Source organism: Acinonyx jubatus, chromosome D4 (genome assembly GCF_027475565.1).
Source record: "Acinonyx jubatus isolate Ajub_Pintada_27869175 chromosome D4, VMU_Ajub_asm_v1.0, whole genome shotgun sequence".
NCBI lineage: Eukaryota > Metazoa > Chordata > Mammalia > Carnivora > Felidae > Acinonyx > Acinonyx jubatus.
In genome coordinates, this window is record NC_069391.1 from 62613416 (window position 1) to 62631715 (window position 18300).

Sequence of the window (18300 nt, forward strand, 5' to 3'; positions counted from 1 at the left end):
CTCTTTTAGGTTTTCATTTGATTTCTGTGAGATCCCTCCATGTGTATATGAAATAAACTTTCTTTTCCTGTTAATGTCTTTAAATTTACATGGGCCCAGCCACTGACCCTGAAAGTAAAGCTATTTTTCTTCATCTTAGCTTTTTACATCTGACAACCCACTGAAAATCTTCCCACATTACCACATTTATCAGACTTCTCGCCTTTTGGAGTTTTCTAATGCTTTCATTAAGTTGAGACTCATTTCTGAGAATGAGGTTTCTCATAAGGTTAGAAAGTTAAATTGGAAATGAAAGCTTTCTCACGTTAATTACACTCAGCATTTCTTCCTTGCATGCATTCTCTGATGTGCTATGAGAACCGATTTCCGAACAAAACTCTTCTCACACTCAACACATTCATAGGGTTTCTCCCGTGTGAGTTCTCTGGTGTATTCTCAAGTAGTGTTTGTAGATGAAAGCTCTCCCACATTCATTACATTCATATGGCTTCTCCTGTGTATGCCTCCTTAAGTGCATTCTGAGGACGGACTTCCAGACGAAAATTTTACCACATTCAATACATTCATTGAGTTTCTCCCCTGTGTGAATTCTCTGATGTCCTCTGAGGCGTGACACGCAGGTGTAAGCTTTTCCACATTCGTTACATTCATAGGATTTTTCCCCTGTGACTTCTTTGATGTATTATAAGGCTTCACTTCTGGGTGAAAGTCTTCCCACAGTCATTACATTCATGAGGTTTTTCACCTGTGTCAGTTCTCTGATGTAGTTCAAGGCTTGACTTCCAGGTATAACCTTTCCCACACTCATTACATTCATAGGGCTTCTCCTGTGTATGCCTCCTCTGATGTGTTCTCAGCAATGACTTCCAGAGGAATGTTTTCCCACATTCTATACATTTATAGGGTTTCTTCGTTGTGTGGATTTTCTGATGTCCTCGGAGGCGTGACATGCAGGTGAAAGTTTTCCCACATTCATTACATTCATGGGGTTTTTCCCCGGTGTGATTTCTCTGATGTATTATAAGGCTTGACTTCTGGGTGTAAGCTTTCCCACACTCATTACATTTATAGGGTTTCTCCCCAGTGTGAATTCTCTGATGTATTCTAAAGTGGTATTTGTACGTGAAAGCTCTCCCACATTCATTACATTCGTATGGCTTCTCCTGTGTATGCCTCCTCCAGTGCATTCTCAGGATTGACTTCCAGATGAAAGTTTTACCACATTCAATACACTCATAAAGTTTCTCCCCTGTATGAATTCTCTGATGTCCTCTGAGGCGTGACATGCAGGTGTAAGCTTTTCCACATTCATTACATTCATAGGGTTTCTCCCCTGTGTGAGTTCTCTGATGTATTATAAGGCTTGACTTCTGGGTGAAAGTCTTCCCACAGTGATTACATTCATGGGGCTTCTCCCCTGTGTGAGTTCTCTGATGTAGTTCAAGGTTTGACTTCCAGGTATAAGCTTTCCGACATACATTACATTCATAGGGTTTCTCTCCTGTGTGAATTCTCTGATGTATTCTCAGGAATGACTTCCAGAGGAAGGTTTTCCCACATTCTATACATTCATAGGGTTTCTCTCCTGTGTGGATTTTCTGATGTCCTCGGAGGCGTGACATGCAGGTGAAAGCTTTCCCACATTCATTACATTTGTGAAATCTGTCTGCTGTGTGAGTTCTCTGATGTAGTTCAAGACTTGACTTCCAGGTGTAAGCTTTCCCACACTCATTACATTTATAGGGTTCTTCCCCTGTGTGACTTTTCCGATGTATTACAAGGCTTGACTTCTGGGTGAAAGCTTTCTGACATTCATGACATTCATAGGGCTTCTCCCCTGTGTGAGTTCCCTGATGTAGTTCAAGGCTAGACTTCCAGCTGTAAGCTTTCCCACATTCATTACATTCATAGGGTTTCTCCCATGTGAGTTCTCTGATGTATTGCAAGGCTTCACCTCCGGGTGAAAGCCTTCCCACACTCATTACATTCATGGGGTTTCTGCCCTGTGTGCTTTTTCTGATGTGCTCTGAGTTGTGACATGTAGGTAAAAGCTCTCCCACATTCATTACATGCATAAGGTTTCTCCCCTGTGTGAATTCTCCAATGTATCTTCAGGATTTTCTCCCAGAGGAAAGTTTTCCCACATTCTATACACCGATAGGGCTTCCTCCCTGTATGAGTTCTCTCATGTCTTCTAAGGTGCGACATGCAGGTGAAAGTTTTCCCACATTCATTATATTCATATAGATTTTCCCCTGTGTGAGTTCTCTGATGCATTCCTAGGCTTGCCTTATGGCTGAAAGTTTTACCCGATTTAATACATCCACAGGATTTCTCCACTGCATGAATTCTCTGATGTCCTCTGAAGTGTTGTTGGTAGGCCAAAGACTTCCCACATTCATTACATTCATAGAGTTTCTCTCCTGTGTGAGTTCTCTGATGTATTCCAAGGCTTGACTTCTGGGTGAAAGTTTTCCCACATTCATTACATTCATAGGGTTTCTCCCCTGTGTGAATCGTCTGATGCACTCTGAGGCATGCCATATAGGTAAAAGCTTTCCTGCATCCTTTACATTCATAGGGTTTCCCCGCTCTGTGTTTTCTCTGATGCCCTACTAGGGATGATTTCCTGGAAAAAGCTGTCCCACATTCATTACATTCATAGGGCTTCTCACTTGTGTGAGTTCTTTGATGTACAATGAGGGATGAACTTCTAGAGAAAGATTCTTGACATTCATTGCTCTCATACTGTTTTTGTCTCCTGGGAATTCTCTGATGTAGACTGAAAGCCGACTGAGAACTGAAAGTTTCCCTATAAGGGTCATTATCACAAGATGTCTCTATTGTGGGAGTCCTCTCTTGCACTGTGATTGCTAAATTGTGGTTTAAGTTTTTTCCACATTCAAAGGATTTCACTCCTGTGTGAGTTCTCTGATATTCTCTGAAATGTGCTTTTTGACCTAAAGTTTTCTCTCCTGTTTCAGTTCTCTGAAGTGGAGCAACCTTACTGAAATTGTTCCCGGTTTTAATACATGCATCTTCATCAAATTCAGAATGACTCTTCTCTATGTGAATATTTGGAGAGACAATGTTTGATTTATCACATAAGTTTTTTCCAAATTTATAAGATCCCTCTTGTATGTAGGCACTCTTAACATTTAATAGAAGTTGCCTTATCATGGAAAGCATTATCATGTTCATTATGTTCAAAAGACTGCCCCAAAATCTGAAAAGTTCTGAATAAGTTCCTGCACATGACTAAACACTTGCAAATCTTTATTGTAATCAAAATATTTCTCTCCACTATTCGTTCTCTCATTGCTAGTATTGAAAGAAGATGCATTAAACTGATAAGCCTCTTTGGTTGAGTAACTATATGGGGTCAAAAGATAGAGATCCAAGCATGTAGGAACATCAGTGTCACATTTAGAGAGCATTTTTCTTGAAGGAAAAATGTCTATGCCCTGATGAACTGGTTTTCCTGAAATTTTATCTTGCTCTGTAGTTAATGTTTTCTTGTTGTTGAATAAGACTTGACAGAAATATTTGTGTTGGCTTTCCTGGCTCTTCTCTAAAAGACCAAGTTGGCAGTCTTCTAAAAATGAGAAAGTTAAAAATTCCTTATGAAACTTAAAATTTTTATATAAAAAGGACTTATATACAAATGCCCTATTAAGTTTTTGACATTTTTATTTCCGGCTAAGTCTCCCAACAACACAGTATACAATACAGTATATATTAACTATATTCACTTTCCTTCAGGGAGAGATTTCAGGGAGAGATTCCACTGTAGTGGAAAAGGAGTGGGGAGAGAATATGGAAGTGAATATCATAAGGATTTGGCATTTAGATTATATAACTTTCAAACTTGGGAAGAGAAGTGGTATAAACAAAAGGAATGATGAATTGGGAATGTAAGGGTTTTAAGAGAGTTGGTTACTAGCAACAGGAAAATCAAGAGAATGAATTCAAACTGAGAATTTAAAAAATCATGCCCAAGGGTTTCATAAGGGTTCCAGCAGAGAGAGGGTATGAATTAAGGACACCATCAGAATCTATTTCTTATACTATCAAATATATAGATTAAAATGGAGGGATACTCATTATGCAACATGCTTCCATTTGGAGGAACCCTATTTCCATTCCACATATAAACACCAAGAATTCATGGCACAAATTTCTCCTCTCCTTATTCTCAAAACCATAAATGCCCAATATAAAGTGTAAAAGAGACTGGAGGAAGACAAGTTTTCACCTGGATTAGACTCAACGTTCTGGTATTTTGGTTTGTATTAGTTTGTTCAAAAGTAAACCTTTATTGACACCAAATCCAAAGTTTCACCTTTTCACGTGCACACTCATGTTCTTGAAACTAGTTTTAACCTTGTCCCACATTTAACTCAGCTTTCTATGTACTTTTCAACATATCTGGTCTACCAACTGTGAGAACCTTAAGAATCACATTTCAACCTGCTCCCTTAAATTATGGAAATATCTCTTATATTTACCTATCATTAAAAAATACTGTATATATTTGACTATAACCATCCTGCTACCCATACTCTATGTAATGTCAGGCCTCTGCTAAACCTAAGATGGTCCAGAGCCCACTACCTGGGGATGGTGAGGGGGGTGGGAGGGTGAGGAGAATGAAAGAGTTAAGAGGTATCTTTCTAGAAAACAAAATTTTACACTACCTGCATATATTTAAAAAGTTGAAACTATCACTCTACAATTCTATAAGACCACAATATTTTCAGCAATGTCTGGTCAGGCTATCTTCCCCCATTTAGGGAGGGAAACTCAAAAAACAATCTTACACTTACCTTCTTTCCTAATTTACACCACATTTCTGACTTTGCATGAGTCTTAATCTAGATATCCTTCAGGGAAAAATATAAAATATATTTGTATACTCAAATCTAAAAATTACCTAGGTTGGGAATGCAAGCTGGTGCAGCCACTCTGGAAAACAGTATGGAGGTTCCTCAAAAAATTAAAAACAGAACTACCCCACGACCCAGCAATTGCACTACTAGGCATTTATCCACAGGATACAGGTGTGCCATTTCAAAGGGACACATGCACCTCCATGTTTATAACAGCACTATTAACAATAGCCAAAGTATGGAAAGAGCCCAAATGTCCCTCAATGGATGAATGGATAAAGAAGAGGTGGTATAGATATACAATGGAGTATTACTCGGCAATCAAAAAGAATGAAATCTTGCCATTTGCAACTACATCGATGGAACTGGAGGGTATTATGCTAAGTGAAATTAGTCCGAGAAAGACAAAAATCATATGACTTCACGCATATGAGGACTTTAAGATACAAAACATATGACCATAAGGGAAGGGGAACAAAAATAATATAAAAACAGGGAGGGGGACAAAACAGAAGAGACTCATAAATATGGAGAACAAACTGAGGGTTACTGGAGGGGATGTGGGCGGGGTGGGCGAAAAGGGTAAGGGGCACTAAGGAATCTACTCCTGAAATCATTGTTGCACTATATGCTAATTTGGATGTAAATTTTAAAAAATAAAAAAGAAAATTTAAAAAAAGGAGAAAAAAAATTACCTAGGTACAAACCTAAATAAAATACCACATGCAGGATCTGTGTACTGAAAGTCACAAAACACTAATGAAAGAAATCTACATAAAGATCTAACCTTAGATCTAGAAAGATCTAAATAAATGGAGAAACAAGCTTTGTTGTGGACTATAAGAGTCAATCTACTGAAGAAAATTTCCCCCAAATTGTTCTATACATTTAATGCACATCCTACCAAAATTCCAGCAAGATTCGTTTTATATATATATAGATAATCTTGTTCTAAACTATATATAAAAAGGCAAAGAAACCACAATAGCTGAAAAAATTTTGTCAAAGAAGAATAAAGTCTATGATATGTTAGGCCTTATTAAGTAGCTACAGTAATCAAGAGTGTGGTACTGATAAGGAAATATAAACATAGATCAATGAAAACAGAAAAGAAAACCAAAAATCTGACCAACACAGTCCATGGATTTTTGACTAAGGTATAAAAGCAATTCAATGAAAGGACAGTTTTTTTTCAACAAATGGTAAACAACCAGACATCCATAGGCAAAAATATTAATATGGATTTAAATGTAAAGCATAAAACTATAAAACTTTTGAGAGGAAAAAAAAAGAAAAAGTTTGAGACCCAGGGCTAGGCAAGGAGTTCTTAGAAGAAATAATAATCCATTCTAAAAGAAATGCATTAAATAGGATTTCATCAAAATGAAAAATGTTTGTACTATGAAAGACCTACAGAAAATATTTGCAAGCCACATATCCAACAAGTCCATTTTATAACGGACAAAAGACAGAACAGGTATTTCACTAAAGAAGGATATACATATAGCACATAAGCACATAAATAGTCATCCAACATTATTAGCCATTAGGGAAGCAGAAACTAAATTTCACTACACAAGATATCACAATAAGATATCACTATAAACCTACTGAAACAGATAAAAAATAGAAATAATAGCAAATGCTGGTGATGATTCAGAAAAAAAAATGTATCTCACACAGTGATGTTAAGAATGTAAATGGTACAGGGGCACCTGGGTGGCTCAGTCGGTTAAGTGTCCGACTTTGGCTCAGGTCATGATCTCATGGTCCGTGAGTTCGAGCCCCACGTCAGGCTCTGTGCTGACAGCTCTGAGCCTGGAGCCTGTTTCAGATTCTGTGTCTCCCTCTCTCTCTGACCCTCCCCCATTCATACTCTGTCTCTCTCTGTCTCAAAAATAAACATTAAAAAAAATTAAAAAAAAAAGAATGTAAATGGTACAGCCTCTCCAGAAAATTAGTGGCAATATCTTTTTAAATTAAAAATGTGCCTACCCCATGAACCTGAAATTGCAATCTTTGGGTACTTATCCCGGAGAAATGAAAATTATGTTCACACAAAAAATATACATACAAATACCCACAGCTGCCTTATTTATAACAAGAAATCCTGGAAACAACCCAAGTATCCTTCCATGGGTTGATAAATGAAGAAACTTTGGCACATCATACAATGGAGTACTACTCAGCCTTAAAAAGGAATGAAATTGATACATGGAGTGGGGGGGGGGGGCACATGGGTAGCTCAGTCGGTTAAGCATCTGACTTCCAATTCAAGAAATTCAACTTTAAGATTGTGTTCCTGTAGGGATGCCTGGGTGTTTCAGTTGGTTAAGCATCTGACTGTCTCAGGTCATGATCTCACGGTTTGTGAATTCAAGTCCTGCATCAGGGTCTGTGCTAACACCTCAGAGCCTGAAGCCTGCTTCACATTCCGTGTCTCCCTCTCTCTCTGCCCCTCCCCTGTTCATGCTCTGTCTCTCTCTCTCTCAAAAATAAGTAAACATTAAAAAAAATTTTTTTTAATAAAAAAGAAATTGATACATGGAATAATTTAAATTTCAAATGGATTATGGTTGGTACAAAAAAGCAAATCTCAAAATGTTATATGATGCATGATTCCATTTATTTCTTGAAATGGCAAAAGTATAGAAATAGAGAGATTAGTGGTCACCAGGGGAGACAAAGGCAACCACTTGGGGGGTGGGGTGGGGGAGTGTGAATACAAAAGGTAGCACCAGCATTCTTTTATGGTAATGTTCACAATTTTGTATCTTAACTGTGGTGGCAGTTACATAAACCTATTCGTGGGCTATAACTGCACAGAGGTATGTGTGTGTGTACATTAGCAGTAATGTACCAACATTAGTTTCCTGGTTTTGATACTCTACTACAGCTACCAGGATGTCACCACTGGAGGAAGGTGGTTGAAGGGTACCCTAAGTATTTGCACTATTTTTGCTACTTCCTCTGATCTACATTATTTCAAATAAAAATTAAAGAAATACTAGAATTAATCAGGTTTCTTTAATGTGTTACTATTTCAAGAGTTCCATGGAAAGACAGACAAATCAGAAGAGATGCTCACCCTGCTTTGTGTTGAATTTGAACATGTAAAATATTATTAATACAAATATTTTGGAAATTGTATGCAAAATAAATTTGTATAGATCTGTCAATGCCTTCACTGTTCAAAACATTCACAGAAAATTAAACAGAAACTTCTAACAAGTTTTCCTATATTTATCAGAGTGCTGACAATACTTTCCATATTAGTCAATAAAAGTATAGAATGGTCAGTTATTTGTTATGATTTTCAATGTTTCCTTGGCCAAAATTTTACTTATTTACACTTCTAGTATCTTTCAGGTCAGTAATTTTCAACTGGGAATGGATTTCAGACTTACTTCCCTGAGCTCTACTCCATACTTACTGAATCTCTTTACTTGATATTCATATACATTAATGGTATATTATTGATGTATTATGTCTCAGGATTATTGCTGTATGACAAGATTTCCCTCTATAAAATTTTATTCATGCATTTTAATGAATCCAATGTAATATTCACTTCTTTGTAAAAAGGCTTATTACACTGTCATTAAAGAAATTTTGCCTTAAACTGTTCTTTAAAAATAGCTTTATTAGGTTTTTCTATCACAGAAATAATCAAATTTCCTTGTCAGTGCATTCTTATTACGAACCTACATCAGACTTTTCCCATTTGAAAATTAGTAACAAATTAGCCACAGCCATTACAATTCTGATATCTAAAGGTGGCTTCTGGGGGCGCCTAGGTGGCGCAGTCGGTTAAGTGTCCAACTTCAGCCAGGTCACGATCTCGCGGTCCGTGAGTTTGAGCCCCGCATCAGGCTCTGGGCTGATGGCTCAGAGCCTGGAGCCTGTTTCCGATTCTGTGTCTCCCTCTCTCTCTGCCCCTCCCCCGTTCATGCTCTGTCTCTCTCTGTCCCAAAAATAAATAAATGTTGAAAAAAAAAATTTTTTTTTTTAAAATAAAGGTGGCTTCTGTTTAACTCTGATGCTTGCTCGAAAGCTCTGCTATAAGCTAGGCCAGAAGAGTTTGTGCCATCAACAAAGAACAATCTTGGAGCTCAGGAAAAAGACTGTGCTAAGTGATTCAAACTACTGACACCTCAGTGAGAAGACTTTTACAAACATGCTTTTGAGCTTACATCATTTAGAAAACTTTCAGGTCATTAAGGTACCCTGAGTAAGAATTTATATATATTTTTTTAGCTAAGAAGCACACAGTCTCTGGGCACCTGGGTGGCTCAGTCAGTTAAGCAACCAACTCTTGATCTGGGCTCAGGTCATGATCTCATGGTCGTGAGACTGAGCCCCAAATCAGGCTCCACACTTCCCGTGGAGCCTGCTTAAGATTCGCTCTCTCCCTCTGCCCCTTTCCCCCACTCACACTTTCTCCTCTCAAAAAAAAACAAAAAAGCACAATTTCATGAGACTGGTAACCCAAGATACAGCAGAATAAGTAATTACATGTAACTAAATAATTACATGTTAATTATATATAACTGATAGGGGAACAAAAACCTAACTTGGGCATCTGCATTTGGGATAGTGCTTTTAGTATGCATCAATATGAAATACCTCTCCTCTATCTGGTTTTGGAGTTAGTCCACTATGCAATTGTAAAGTATTTATTTATATTACATACTAGAGTATAGAAGAATAAATCTTTTTAGTGGATTTCTAGGCAGGGAAAAGTGCTTTTTGGAAGATTACAAAAAGGAGAAATTAAAGCAAACTAAAATGTTGCATGATCATTTTATAGAAGAAGGCATCTTACCCAAAACTTACAATGTGCAGTAATGAAAACAAGAGAGAGAGAGAGAGATCTTAACTTTGGGTCAGGCATGCTAAGCAATTTAATAAGTTTATTTAAGAACTTGTATGGAAAAAACATATAATGATGAAAAGTGACATATAGAAGAATGTCACATGGATGGATAATACTTAGGAGACTGGATTGTGTAAGCCCTGACATCATGGCAGGCAACAGAAAAAATACAAGAGGGGTTCATAATTTAATAGTCACTAAAAGTAACTGCTTTACATTTCATATGTTAAGTATTATGTAAACCCTATGTTTATGTGCCACATAGGTTATTTGGTCACTTCGGAGCAAGATGAACTTGATGCATTATGTAACAATTAACTTGAACTAAGAATAAGAATAACCGAGGTGTTATAGAGCAGGGGCTATAGTTTTGGGTAATGTCATAGGCAGTGAGAATATGAAAAGATTAAGTACAAAGGAAAACTACAATGTCGGGAAGTGCTGAAAGATCAGTATGAGGATGACAGAGATAGTCAATTCAGAAATTGAAAGTGATTTCCTGATAGGAGGATAGTAGGAAAAACATGAGAGCGTGAGAGTAGGACAAAACTTATGGAAGAAGTTATGCAAGCAGGACAGTAGGACCAAATATTATGAAAGAAGTGGAAAAAGACAAGGATTTTTGAATTGTGAGGGAAAAATTAGATTTTGTTTGGCCATTCTGAGAACAAAGAATCCAAATCCCTGACACAGAAGTACAGCTGCCCTGAGGTGAGGCAAAGTCATCAGGATTAAGCAAAAAGGCTTAAATTATGGGAAAGGACAAGGCATGGAGGGAAGAAGAGCAGAAAGAAGACAGACTGTTCAGAGACAGATGCTAAAAATTAATGAATTTATTTAAGAACCTGTACAGAAAAAACATATGATGATGAAAAGTGGTGGGTGGAAGAATGTCACATGGATGGATAACACTTAGGAGACTGGCTTAAGCCCTGACATTGTGGCAGGCAACAGAAAGAAATACAAGAGGGGTTCGTAATTTGACAGTCACTAAAATGTAAGTACTTCAAATTTCATATATTAAGTATTATGTAAACCCTAGGTTTATGTGCCATAGGAGGAGAAAGAAACTGGTAATCAAAATCTGTTTACTCATAAATATCCATTTATGGATACAGGAAATACCTATTCCATGCCTCATTATATTTGAAGCACTAAAGATAATAACTTTTAAACAGGCCAGCAAATGTGAATAAGCTCTTAGAGAAGCACAGACAAAAGTGGGATTAAAACCAAAGAGGGAATGATTTCAGAAAGCAGAAAATGTATGGGAAAAAGAAGCAACCCCTATGACAATGTCAAATAGTACAGGTAAGTGGAGATTTTCAGATATGATTTCAGAAACAGGAAGAGTTGATAAGCGCATAGAAGAAAAATAAAACAAGGAGAGATATGAACTGCTTGAGATGAAGAATGCCATTATAAACAGGGTCATGAAGGTTCATACTAAGAAAGCAAATGACAAGATCTGAACTTTTATAGAAACAAACGAATCTGTGAGGAATATATATAGCAAGTATCCCCCACACATTACTTTGTCTCTTTCTAACCTTCAAAAAATGAAAACTAAAACAAATACACATAAATCTCTTCAGTATAAGTTAACTGATGACATACATGAATTCCTATACAACCACTCTCTAGTGCATGGTATATAAGCTGCCTGGCTCCCAGAGACCTCACATATTCTTTCCTGGGCACAACTTCCTTCACATTTCGAGACAACTCATTTCCCTCAAATATTCAATAAAAATCATTTCCTCGCATTTCTGTATACACTTACATGTATGTGCAACTCTAAAAAAAATTAACTTTACATAAATGGAATCATTAATTCTTTTGTTCAAAACTGTGAGATTCATTCATGTACTTGCTTGGAGCTATAACTTGGAAAATTCCCTATTTATGTAATTTATTTACAACTTACTTCTTCGGTCATCTGTTCCTGGGTATTTGCTTTTCATTACAGGGGGAAAAAATCCTCACATTCTTCCTAGAGCACAGAAACATACCTTTCTCAAGAGAATATAGCTAGGAACAAAGGTCCATCCATTACAGAAGTGATTGTACTTGGAAACTAATTTAATATTATATGTCAACTATACCCCAATGAAAAATGTTTTAAAAAGTGGTTACACTTATGTGGGGGCAGGAGGCATATGAGAAATATCTGTACCTTCTTTTTCAATTTTGCTGTGAACCTAAAATTGCTAAAACCTTAAAAAAAAAAAAAGTGATGGCACCAATTTCAAGTGCACAGAGGTAGAGAAGGTACTTTGATATTTCACCTTCTCACTGACTCCCAATACTCCCAAACCTGGAATTTCTGCCAGTCTTATAAATAAATGCATAGCTGTAGCACACTGCATTTCATTTGCATTTCTTTCACAATTGACGAGGTGTAGGTAAAATAGTTTCCCCGTTACTTAACATTTGGATTTCCACCTGGGAAGTTCCTTATTAAGTCTTATACCCATTTTTCTGTTGGGTTGCCTGCCTTTTTCCTCAAAGGTTTGCAGAATATCTTCTTATCTGAATATTAGCCCTGCCTTGGTTCCACGTACAGATTCTGCTACAGTGTGGTTTCTCTTTTAATGCTTTTTATGATGTCAAGAAATTCTGAATTTTAATACAGTTTATGTCTTTTCCCATATATTCAATGTTTTTTTGGTTTTAAATTTTCCCTACACAGAATAATAAAAATTTTCTCCTGTATTTCTACATTATTTAGTTTTGCCTCATACAATTCAGATTCAGTCCACTCAAAAGTGACTTTTGTGGAAGGATATAAAGCTAGGACAAAATGCCACTGTCACACTTTTCATAAATAGTTGTCCTTAAAATATGCAATTGCTTCTGTGTTGTCTATTCTCTTTCAAAGGTCCATAATTATCTACACACCAGTGTCATTCTATACCAGTTACAACAGATTTACAATTCTTTAATACCTATTAGAAAAGATCTTACAGGACCAGGGAAGAAGATGGAGGCTTAGGAGGACGCTGGGCTCACCGCGCGTCCTGCTGATCACTTAGATTCCACCTACACCTGCCTAACTAACCCAGAAAACCGCCAGAGGATTAGCAGAACGGAGTCGCTGGAGCCAAGCGCAGACGAGAGGCCCACGGAAGAGGGTAGGAAGGGCGGCGAGGCGGTGCGCGCTCCACGGACTGGCGGGAGGGAGCCGGGGCGGAGGGGCGGCTCGCCGGCCAAGCAGAGCCCCCGAGTCTGGCTGGCAAAAGCGGAGGGGCCAGACGGACGGAGTGTGTTCCGACAGCAAGCGCGACTTAGCGTCTGGGAGGTCATAAGTTAACAGCTCTGCTCAGAAACCGGGAAGGCTGGAAGACAAAGGGAGGGAGAGCTGCTGAGCCCCCGGACGACAGAGCTCAGTTTGGTGGGGGAACAAAGGCGCTCGCCAGCGCCATCTCCCCCGCCCATCCCCCAGTCAAAATCCCAAAGGGAACCAGTTCCTGCCAGGGAACTTACTCGCTCCGCGCAAACACCCAACTCTGTGCTTCTGCGGAGCCAAACCTCCGGCAGCAGATCTGACTCCCTCCCACTGCCACAGGGCCCCTCCTGAAGTGGATCACCTAAGGAAAAGCGAGCTAAGCCTGCCCCTCCTGCCCCTGTGCACCTTGCCTACCCACCCCAGCTAATACGCCAGATCCCCAGCACCACAAGCCTGGCAGTGTGCAAGCAGCCCAGACGGGCCACGCCACCCCACAGTGAATCCCGCCCCTAGGAGAGGGGAAGAGAAGGCACACACCAGTCTGACTGTGGCCCCAGCGGTGGGCTGAAGGCAGACATCAGGTCTGACTGCAGCCCCGCCCATCAACTCCAGTTATACACCACAGCGCAGGGGAAGTGCCCTGCAGGTCCGCACCACTCCAGGGACTATCCAAAATGACTAAACGGAAGAATTCCCCTCAGAAGAATCTCCAGGAAATAACAACAGCTAATGAACTGATCAAAAAGGATTCAAATAATATAACAGAAAGTGAATTTAGAATAATAGTCATAAAATTAATCGCTGGGCTTGAAAACAGTATGGAGAACAGCAGAGAATCTCTCGCTACAGAGATCAAGGGACTAAGGAACAGTCACGAGGAGCTGAAAAGCGCTTTAAATGAAATGCAAAGCAAAATGGAAACGACGACAGCTCGGATTGAAGAGGCAGAGGAGAGAATAGGTGAACTAGAAGATAAAGTTATGGAAAAAGAGGAAGCTGAGAGAAAGAGAGATAAAAAAAAATCCAGGAGTATGAGGGGAAAATTAGAGAACTAAGTGATACACTAAAAAGAAATAATATACGCATAATTGGTATCCCAGAGGAGGAAGAGAGAGGGAAAGGTGCTGAAGGGGTACTTGAAGAAATTATAGCTGAGAACTTCCCTGAACTGGGGAAGGAAAAAGGCATTGAAATCCAAGAGGCACAGAGAACTCCCTTCAGACGTAACTTGAATCGATCTTCTGCACGACATATCATAGTGAAACTGGTAAATACAAGGATAAAGAGAAAATTCTGAAAGCAGCAAGGGATAAACGTGCCCTCACATATAAAGGGAGACCTATAAGACTCGTGACTGATCTCTCTTTTGAAACTTGGCAGGCCAGAAAGAATTGGCACGATATTTTCAGTGTGCTAAACAGGAAAAATATGCAGCCGAGAATCCTTTATCCAGCAAGTCTGTCATTTAGAATAGAAGGAGAGATAAAGGTCTTCCCAAACAAACAAAAACTGAAAGAATTTGTCACCACTAAACCAGCCCTACAAGAGATCCTAAGGGGGATCCTGTGAGACAAAGTACCAGAGACATTGCTACGAGCATGAAACCTACAGACATCACAATGACTCTAAACCCATATCTTTCAATAATAACACTGAATGTAAATGGACTAAATGACCAACCAAAAGACATAGGGTATCAGAATGGATAAAAAACAAGACCCATCTATTTGCTGTCTACAAGAGACTCATTTTAGACCTGAGGACACCTTTAGATTGAGAATGAGGGGATGGAGAACTATTTATCATGCTACTGGTAGCCAAAAGAAAGCTGGAGTAGCCATACTTATATCAGACAAACTAGACTTTAAATTAAAGGCTGTAACAAGAGATGAAGAAGGGCATTATATAATAATTACAGGGTCTATCCATCAGGAAGAGCTAACAATTATAAATGTCTATGCGCCGAATACCGGAGCCCCCAAATATATAAAACAATTACTCACAAACATAAGCAACCTTATTGATAAGAATGTGGTAATTGCAGGGGACTTTAACACCCCACTTACAGAAATAGATACATCATCTAGACACACGGTCAATAAAGAAACAAGGGCCCTGAATGAGACATTGGATCAGATGGACTTGACAGATATATTTACAACTCTGCATCCCAAAGCAACAGAATATACTTTCTTCTCGAGTGCACATGGAACATTCTCCAAGATAGATCATATACTGGGTCACAAAACAGCCCTTCATAAGTTTACAAGAATTGAAATTATACCATGCATACTTTCAGACCACAGTGCTATGAAGCTTGAAATCAACCACAGGAAAAAGTCTGGAAAACCTCCAAAAGCATGGAGGTTAAAGAACACCCTCCTAACAAATGAGTGGGTCAACCAGGCAATTAGAGAAGAAATTAAAAAATATATGGAAACAAACAAAAATGAAAATACAACAATCCAAACGCTTTGGGATGCAGCGAAGGCAGTCCTGAGAGGAAAATACATTGCAATCCAGGCCTATCTCAAGAAACAAGAAAAATCCCAAATACAAAATCTAACAGCACACCTAAAGGAAATAGAAGCAGAACAGCAAAAGCAGCCTAAACCCAGCAGAAGAAGAGAAATAATAAAGATCAGAGCAGAAATAAACAATATAGAATCTAAAAAAACTGTAGAGCAGATCAACGAAACCAAGAGTTGGTTTTTTGAAAAAATAAACAAAATTGACAAACCTCTAGCCAGGCTTCTCAAAAAGAAAAGGGGGATGACCCAAATAGATAAAATCATGAATGAAAATGGAATTATTATAACCAATCCCTCAGAGATACAAACAATTATGAGGGAATAGTATGAAAAATTCCCTGTCCAACAAACTGGACAACCTGGAAGAAATGGACAAATTCCTAAACACCCACACACTTCCAAAACTCAATCAGGAGGAAATAGAAAGCTTCAACAGACCCATAACCAGCAAAGAAATTGAATCGGTTATCAAAAATCTCCCAACAAATAAGAGTCCAGGACCAGATGGCTTCCCAGGGGAGTTCTACCAGACGTTTAAAGCAGAGATAATACCTATCCTTCTCAAGCTATTCCAAGAAATAGAAAGGGAAGGAAAACTTCCAGACTCATTCTATGAAGCCAGTATTACTTTGATTCCTAAACCAGACAGAGACCCAGTAAAAAAAAAAAAGAGAACTACAGGCCAATATCCCTGAAGAATATGGATGCAAAAATTCTCAATAAGATACTAGCAAATCGAATTCAACGGCATATAAAAAGAATTATTCACCATGATCAAGTGGGATTCATTCCTGGGATGCAGGGCTGGTTCAACATTCGCAAATCAATCAACATGATACATCACATTAACAAAAAAAAAGAGAAGAACCATATGATCCTGTCAATCGATGCAGAAAAGGCCTTTGACAAAATCCAGCACCATTTCTTAATAAAAACCCTTGAGAAAGTCGGGATAGAAGGAACATACCTAAAGATCATAAAAGCCATTTATGAAAAGCCCACAGCTAACATCATCCTCAACGGGGAAAAACTGAGAGCTTTTTCCCTGAGATCAGGAACACGACAGGGATGCCCACTCTCACCGCTGTTGTTTAACATAGTGCTGGAAGTTCTAGCATCAGCAATCAGACAACAAAAGGAAATCAAAGGCATCAAAATTGGCAAAGATGAAGTCAAGCTTTCGCTTTTTGCAGATGACATGATATTATACATGGAATCTGATAGACTCCACCAAAAGTCTGCTAGAACTGCTACATGAATTCAGCAAAGTTGCAGGATACAAAATCAATGTACAGAAATCAGTTGCATTCTTATACACTAACAATGAAGCAACAGAAAGACAAATAAAGAAACTGATCCCATTCACAATTGCACCAAGGAGCATAAAATACTTAGGAATAAACCTGAACAAAGATGTAAAAGATCTGTATGCTGAAAACTATAGAAAGCTTATGAAGGAAACTGAAGAAGATATAAAGAAATGGAAAGCCATTCCCTGCTCATGGATTGGAAGAATAAATATTGTCAAAATGTCAATACTACCCAAAGCTATCTACACATTCAATGCAATCCCAATCAAAATTGCACCAGCATTCTTCTCGAAACTAGAACAAGCAATCATAAAATTTGTATGGAACCACAAAAGGCCCCGAATAGACAAAGTAATTTTGAAGAAGAAGACCAAAGCAGGAGGCATCACAATCCCAGACTTTAGCCTCTACTACAAAGCTGTCATCATCAAGACAGCATGGTATTGGCACAAAAACAGACACATAGACCAATGGAATAGAATAGAAACCCCAGAACTGGACCCACAAACGTATGGTCAACTCATCTTTGACAAAGCAGGAAAGAATATCCAATGGAAAAAAGACAGTCTCTTTAACAAATGGTGCTGGGAGAACTGGACAGCAACATGCAGAAGGTGGAAACTAGACCACTTTCTCACACCATTCACAAAAATAAACTCAAAATGGATAAAGGACCTGAATGTGAGACAGGAAACCATCAAAACCTTAGAGGAGAAAGCAGGAAAAGACCTCTCTGACCTCAGCCGTAGCAATCTCTTACTCGACACATCCCCAAAGGCAAGGGAATTAAAAGCAAAAATGAATTACTGGGACCTTATGAAGATAAAAAGCTTCTGCACAGCAAAGGAAACAACCAACAAAACTAACAGGCAACCAACGGAATGGGAAAAGATATTTGCAAATGACATATCGGACAAAGGGCTAGTATCCAAAATCTATAAAGAGCTCACCAAACTCCACACCCAAAAAACAAATAACCCAGTGAAGAAATGGGCAGAAAACATGAATAGACACTTCTCTAAAGAAGACATCCAGATGGCCAACAGGCACATGAAAAGATGTTCAACGTCGCTCCTTATCAGGGAAATACAAATCAAAACCACACTCAGATATCACCTCACACCAGTCAGAGTGGCCAAAATGAACAAATCAGGAGACTACAGATGCTAGAGAGGATGTGGAGAAATGGGAACCCTCTTGCACTGTTGGTGGGAATGCAAATTGGTGCAGCCGCTCTGGAAAGCAGTGTGGAGGTTCCTCAGAAAATTAAAAATAGACCTACCCTATGACCCAGCAATAGCACTGCCAGGAATTTATCCAAGGGATACAGGAGTACTGAGGCATAGGGGCACTTGTCCCCCAATGTTTATAGCAGCACTCTCAACAATAGCTAAATTATGGAAAGAGCCTAAATGTCCATCAACTGATGAATGGATAAAGAAATTGTGGTTTATATACACAATGG

General features: G+C 38.7%; 2 protein-coding genes across 2 annotated transcripts in view; both read right to left on the reverse strand.

Moving 5' to 3' along the window:
• Nucleotides 1–397: 397 nt before the first annotated feature.
• LOC128312013 (zinc finger protein 658B-like) lies at nucleotides 398–1949 on the reverse strand (the record flags this gene model as incomplete). The annotated part of the gene is given in 2 exon segments (XM_053204263.1): nucleotides 398–662; nucleotides 664–1949. Coding segments are annotated over 2 exon segments (1551 nt in total), but the record flags the coding sequence as incomplete, so codon positions are not given.
• The window catches only part of LOC106971488 (zinc finger protein 782-like), a 64347-nt gene continuing 47984 nt past the window's right edge, over nucleotides 1938–18300 (reverse strand). Inside the window, 2 exon segments of the mRNA XM_053205150.1 lie at nucleotides 1938–3204; nucleotides 3207–3595. Of these exon segments, the coding sequence (XP_053061125.1) occupies nucleotides 1951–3204; nucleotides 3207–3595 (1643 nt within the window). The 3' untranslated portion in view covers nucleotides 1938–1950.